The 6,930-nt window shown below is 52.5% G+C and overlaps 1 protein-coding gene across 1 annotated transcript in view; it reads right to left on the reverse strand.

The window, feature by feature from the left end:
• Positions 1 to 6,556, reverse strand: part of NIPSNAP1 (nipsnap homolog 1) — a 19,331-nt gene extending 12,775 nt beyond the window's left edge. Inside the window, exon 1 of the mRNA XM_029964916.1 lies at positions 6,382 to 6,556. Within this exon, the coding sequence (XP_029820776.1) occupies positions 6,382 to 6,556 (175 nt within the window). The remainder of the gene's footprint in view (positions 1 to 6,381) is intronic.
• Between the last annotated feature and the right edge of the window lie 374 nt (positions 6,557 to 6,930).

Below are 6,930 nucleotides of genomic sequence, written 5' to 3' on the forward strand. Positions count from 1 at the left end.
TGGCAGGTTGGTCTTACACATTCCCATGTGGAGTTTTTTCCCTCCCAGCACCAAGTTCCCTGGTGGGCAGGAGAACCCATCCATCTTTCTTTTGGCCTTGTCTTTGCCCATTTCTCCCTCCTGTGGTGCTCAGCCCCGTTAGTGTCTCTCCATCACAGAGCCACAGCCTCTTTTCTGAAGGGTGTGGGTTTTTTTCAGCCCTTTCTGTCCATCTGTGGTCTTAGTCCTGTATCCTGCAGGGATGGTCACTCCATCACTGCCCAGCTGCTTCCCAGCCTTAATCCTTCGGGTCTTAAAAGCGAAGGGAAAAGCTTTACAGCCAGCCTGGAGAAACAGCTGAACTATTGAAGCAGCGAGAAGAGGCACGTTTGGCTGATGTATTTGCTGCTCTAAACATGCACCCTGTTACTGCTTCAGTGCTTAAGCTGTTCCTGTCTGTCCAGAGGATAATCCTGGATGTTTTGTAGCCCAGTGCCCCACTGGGTGCCGGGCCAGTTGGATGAGGTTGGAGGTAAAGCTGTTCTAAGCAGACAGGACCCAATTTCGGCCACGTGCAGCCGAGTGTTGTCCCTTTGTCACCAGGCACAGGGAGCCGTGGAGCTGAGGTGCAAAGCTCATCCTCTGGAACAGGAACAACCAGGATTTGGTGGTGGAAATCTGGGGCTCGGCTGAGTTTTTGAGGAAGAGCTGGTGCAGTGAATCGGAGCTGGATTTTGAGCTCTGTCCAGTCACTGCACCAAAATAAAAAGGCAGGAGGAGGAAACCAGGGAGTGGAGTGCCCTCAGCTTCCTTCTGCATTGCAGGATACTTGGGAGGGGTTTTACAAGGATCCTTCCATCCCTGGTTCAAGCAGCTGCTCGTGGTGCTGGTGGGGCACTGACCTCTCAATGCAGAAACCTAACGGGAAAAGATGAATCTGTGGGCAGGAACAGCTGTTTGAAAAAGCTGGGAGAAATAATCCCCCTCAGCTACAACATGATCCTCAATAAACTGTTGGGATACCAGTTGTGAAGTCGATGTTCTGGTTCCTCCAGGTGCCTGTGTGCCCCGATCCTGCACTCAGGAGCACGTGCTGCTCTCTTTAAATCCGAGAAGTGGCAGTTCTTCATTCGTGTCTTGGAGGGGTTTGTGCCCCAAAAAGTCACCATCTCTGATTGACACCAGTCTGGCCTTTGGGAGTTAATTTTTCGGAGGTGTCTTGCTTGGTGCTTGTGCTTAAGGGACTCATCATGCACATGAGACTTAGGATGGACAGGAATCCTCTTTGGCTTCTGTGCCTCACCCTGTACCTGAAAGGTTCTCTGGATCCCCTGCTCCCCTCACAGCCCCTTCTCAGCCAGTTGGAAACTCCAGGGATGGTTCAAAACCACTGTCAATCCCTAGTCTGTTAATTAATCCAGAGGTGTGTTGCTGCAAAGGGGAAGGAGGGAGGGCATTTGGGACAGCAAATCTTTCTCTTCTGGTGTGTAGGCTTTAGTTTTGGTGCTGTTTAATGCCTCTTCTCTTTTTTCTTTGTACAGGCAGCGTCTTTCAAGTGGATGGCTTTTGAAATTAAAGGTACTTGAGCAGGGAAGCAGCCCTGGAAGTAATCTCCTTGAAGCTGGGAGGCAGCACTTTGTTAGGGAATCACAGAGCCCTCGCAATGAGGAGAGAGGCGTTTGATGTGGTGTGGGCTGGCGCTGTTCCGAGGGGAGCCGGCTGCTGCCGCTGCCCCTGCGTCCTCCCCGGGTGCAAAGGATCATCAGAGCAGGGCAGGCTGGGCTCAAACGGTGTCTTCACAGAGGGAAGGCTCAGAGCTGTCATCCTTGCCCTGGAGGCCCTTCCCGGGGCAGGGTCAGGAGCTGTGTGTGTGTTGTACTGCAGATCGTGTCACTGCAGCACCGAGACGGCTCTGACCGACCTTCCAGCTCCCTGCTTCCTTGGCAGAGGTTCCTGCAGGAGCACAATCCTCCTCAGCCTCCTGCAGCTTCTTCCTCTGCATCAAGCTGCTGCTTGGCCCCATAACTCCTTATCTGTGTGAACTTACAGGGTGAGGAGAGGCTGTGGGACATAGAACCATGGAATGGTTTGGGTGGGAAGGGACCTTAAAGCTCATCCAGTCCCATCCCCTGCCATGGGCAGGGACACCTTCCACTAGCCCAGGTTGCTCCAAGCCCCGTCCAACCTGGCCTTGGACACTTCCAGGGATGGGGCAGCCACAGCTTCTCTGTACCAGCCCCTCACCACTCTCACAGGGAACAATTCCTTCCCAGTATCCAATATCAGTATACTCTACTTCAACTTAAAGTCCTTGTCCTGCCCCTCCATCCCTTGTCCCCAGTCCCTCTCCAGCTCTCCTGGAGCCCCTTTAGGCCCTGCAAGGGGCTCTCAGCTCTCCCTGGAGCCTTCTCTTCTCCAGGGGAACCCCCCCAGCTCTCCCAGCCTGGCTCCAGAGCAGAGGGGCTCCACCCTTGGAGCATCCCGGGGCCTCCTCTGGACTCTCTCCAGCAGCTCCACGTCCTCCCTGTGCTGTTCCCAGGGCTGGAGGCAGCTCTGCAGGGGGGTCTCAGCTGAGGGGGCAGAGGTGATACCATCACCAGTTGTCCCCTCCCTGTCCCCCCTCTCTCTGGTGCCTCAGCTGCCCGTTTTCCATGTCCTGCTCCGTGTCTGTCCGTGCAGACACCACGGACTGTGCTCGGCTGCACCATCTGCATCCTCACGCCCGGGTGGGTTTTTGGCCTCCTCGGTGGTTAACAGAAATAGGTTTTAATTAAAAGCTCATTATCGAGTTGTCATGTAGCATTAGTAAATAAAAATAACTTTTACAGCCCTGCCTTGTGACTCAGTAAGTGGCAATTGAAAGTATTTGACATCACTTTATTTTAAAAAAAATGGACAGATACTGCATATTTGATTCCCTGTTTGCTCCAAATGGGCTTTAAATCTAAATAAATGGTTGTCTCTGGCACTCTGGTTATCATTCAGGTCCAGAAGGAGAAATAAATGTGGTCTGCAGTCTCAAAATCATCTCCATTTCAGTTGTAAACTGTTGTGGGTGGGTGGTTTGGGCATCTCCTGAGGGGGGTTTGGAACAGCTACAGCCTATCCATTCCCTGATTCCCAGGTGGTTTGAGGGATGCTCTGCTCAGCCTTCTGCCATCTCCACCCCTGGCTCAGTGAAGAGGTGTCTTGTTAAAACTTGATTCTAAATGGGAGTAACATCACTCAGTGGAAGCTGAGCACTTTTTTCTGGGACTTGGTCCCCTTTTCCCAGGGGTCCTTTCCCAGGTCCTTTCCCCTTTCTCAGGCTGTGGTGTCACCACAGCAGGGGCTCTGCACTCTCTCCTCCTCCCTAGCACAGAACTAACAATAAAATGATCTGCAAAGCCATTTTCTGCATTATTTAAGGATAAATTGGTGCAGTAAAATACTCTATAGCTGTGAGTCACTCCTGCAAGGTCATGCACTACCCTGGTCCTGTGTGGGGGTGTGGAGGGGCCGCTGTGCTGGGTTTCCCTGGGAAGCATTCCCAGGCTGAGCTGGTGAGCCTGCCTTGATGTCCCTTTATTCCCAAGCCTGATCCCAGGGACAGCTGAAGCTCCAGTGGTTTGTGTTTGTGATGATGAGGAGGTGACATCTTCATCTGCCACCCCTGGACAGAGCCAGGTTCTGTCCCCTGGAGTTTGGGCACCTCCCTGTTGTCCGAGGGCAGTTTCTGGTGTGAGGAACCTTAATATCAAATGGTTAAAACTCATCCCTTTTTTTCCCCTTTTCCACACAGCTGGTGCAAATCCAATTTGACATCTTTGGTAGAAAAGCATCAGCCTGCTGGTGTTTTGGGACCGGTGACCCCCCTGCTCAACCCTCTCTGTGCAGAGGTTGCACCCTCTTGTTCCTTGCTGCCCATTTTTAAGGGTCATGGAATATCCTGAGTGGGAAGGGACCCCCAAGGACCATCCACTCCAACTCCTGGCCCTGCACAGACACCCCAAAATCCCACTCTGTCTCTGAGAGCATTGTCCAAACCCTCCTGGAGCTCTGGCAGCCTTGGGGCTGTGCCCACCACCCTGGGGAACCTGGTCAGTGCCCAACCACCCTCTGGGGGAAGAACCTTTCCCTAAAATCCAACCTAAACCTCCCTGACTCAGCTCCAGCCATTCCCTTGCTTTCCCTCCCTCCTTGTCACCCCATGACGAGGGGATCCAACAAGCCTCCTGCTCGTTTCTGGAGCTGCTTTATCGACTGGGGAGCTGAGGAGCAGTTGTGAAACTTGACAGAGAGGTTGTGCTCCCAAATAAATCGCCCAGTTGCCCGCGAGTTGGAAATGACTCCTGGTGCAGGTTAATAAATAATGCAAACCCCGTTAATAGATGCCAAATGCGCCGTCTCTGCCGGAGAAAAAGATGATGCCAATAACCTGGACTGGAAATACTCTGTTCTAGCCACTGGCTGCAGAGTTTTAAGTGTTTAGTGCTGTTAATTTAAAATGCTTCGCTGATAGATTGTAACCGCTCTGTGCTTAGTAAAGCACATAAATTGCAGCTCCGTGGAATAACAGCCTGTTTATAAAGCACCTCGGCCCCTGAATCCATCCAGCCACTTGTGCTGTGATCCTGCTAATGGGAGAAGGAGCTGCAAATGCCAGGGGTGGTGCCTGCAGGGTGCTGGAATGGCACATGCTGCGGGTCACGCCGAGCTGATCGTGATGGAGCCTTTTATTGGGAGATTGAGCTTTATAGCATCGTGCCACCCGCTCTGGCATATGGCTGAGAGGGGGTTTTTTTTCTGCTCTGAGCTTCTTAGTTTTGTTTTCAGGAGCTCATAAGGGCTTGTAAAATCATCCTTGTGCTTCAGGTGTCACTTTGGTGCCACGCAGGGAACGGTGTGGCAGGCGGAGGGCGGGATGGGAACTGCCAGCCTGTCCTGGGCAGCAGCAGCTCTCCATCCCCTTATGTCTGGTGGGGGGTATTATGGGGGGATTTTACAACCAGAGGATGTGGCAGTTAATGATACAAAGCCTATAAAGTAGGGGTGAGGAGGGCTGGGGTCCCGAATGTCTGAGAAGCAGGTGGAGTTCAGCTGTTGAAAGATGCCACTTGAATGCAGATCGTTACTTTAAGTACCGAGGTGTGGAGGGAAATCATGTCTGTTGGAATAAAGGTTTCTGCTGCTCATTGATATATTTAATGAAGGTAATTCAGCACAGTTGGGGAGGATCTGTGCAGTGTTATGGTTGGGGACTGGAGCATTGTGCAGGAATGTTAAATATATATTTCTGTCATCACATAAATGTGCAGTGACAAAGCGCTGGTGTAAAATGCAGCAGCAGAAGCCATCACTTGAAATACAGCCCCGTAAAGGGGGCTTGTAAAATAGAGAAAGTGAATTTTTACGCAGGCAGGTAGTGATAGGACAGGGGGGAATGGTTTTAAACTAAAGGAGGAGAGATTTAGGTTGGGGTTTAGGAAGGAATTCAGCTGTGAGGCCCTTGCACAGGTTGCCCAGAGAAGCTGTGGCTGCCCCTGGATCCCTGGAAGTGTCCAAGGCCAGGTTGGACGGGATTTGGAGCAACCTGGGCTGGTGGGAGGTGTCCCTGCTCATGGCAGGGGGTGGGATGAGATGAGCTTTAAGGTCCCTTCCCACCCAAACCATTCCATGATTCCCATCACCAAGTTAAAATTGCAAGGGGTAAAACCCACTCAAAGCTCCTGCTTTAATTCTCGCTGCTGGTCTTGGAAATAAACTGGTGGTTTGCTTTTTTGGAGGAAACCTTGGGGTCGTGCCAGCTGGTGAGGAAGGTTCGGGTGCCTGGTGTGGTTCAGTGAGGAGCCACAGGCAGTGGAAATCCCAGTCCTGTCCGTGGGGATGTTCAACACACCGATCCTGTGGGATGTGGAGCAATGTCTGGGGAGGTTTGGTGCAGGCACTGGGCTGAGGCAACGGGCTGAAATATGGTCTCAGAGAAGGAAAAACAGCCAATAACGCTTTATGCAAAGCAGTTTAGTGAAGAAATAGCCTTTTGCTGGCAGCCTGCTTTTATGTGCCTGCAAAAATGGTACCAAATAGCTGTTTTAATGTGTCTCACTCTGTTTTGTCTGAACCCTCGAATTAACCTCCCTCTTAAAACCACAGTCAGGGAAAGATCTGAGCCATCCTGTGCCGAGCTGGAGCCCATCCCGGGGGCTGGAGGGTGCTGAGAGGTGTGAAATCAGGGGGTTATAACTCCAGCTCTGCCAAACTCTCTCCTCGGGGAGTTTTGACCTGGAGGTGTTGACGGCGCTCGATCTGAGCAGTCCGGGGGAGGTGTTTTTATGGAGGGCAAGCGTCGGCTCCCTTCTATTCCCGGCCTGTCAGCCTGTCTGTGGCTGTGGGAAGGGACAGAACAGCGCCAGAGTCATTTGCTGCAAGCCGGCAGCATGGCAATGAGCTCGGGCCGTGCCCACCAGGCGGCACTGGGGGACAGCGGGAGCGGCCCCGCGTTAATATTGATGCGGCCAGGTGGCACCGGGATTGAGTTGTAGCGACGGGGAGGGTGTGCCGAGATCCCTTCGCCCAAGGGCTTCGCGGTAATGGCCATATGTCTCGGCCCAGCGATCGTTTCCACCCTGCAGATGGAAGAGCAAAGTGGCTTTGGCATATTAGATTCATCTGCTTTATGTCCCTCTTCACCTTCCTGCCTCCCGACGCCTTCTGTTTTTATGAGCAAACTTCAGCGGCGACGTGGATGCAGCTGCAGGATTGCTCTCAGGACACGCTCCCTGAGCAGGGCCAATTCTCTCCGCTCCTCAGCTGCTTTTGTCACCAGTGTTTTCAGCAGAAAATGCAGTTTGACTCTATCAAAATATGCTCCGGGAGAACCGCTGACTTCAGTGGTAATTAGGGGGGTTTGAGCTCTTTTTCCCTCTCCTCCGTGCAGGGTCGGTGGCTCTGTACGCGCTCCCTGCACGGATT

The sequence above is a fragment of the Manacus vitellinus genome, unplaced genomic scaffold (assembly GCF_001715985.3).
Source record: "Manacus vitellinus isolate BGI_N305 unplaced genomic scaffold, ASM171598v3 scaffold_84_pilon, whole genome shotgun sequence".
Classification (NCBI taxonomy): domain Eukaryota; kingdom Metazoa; phylum Chordata; class Aves; order Passeriformes; family Pipridae; genus Manacus; species Manacus vitellinus.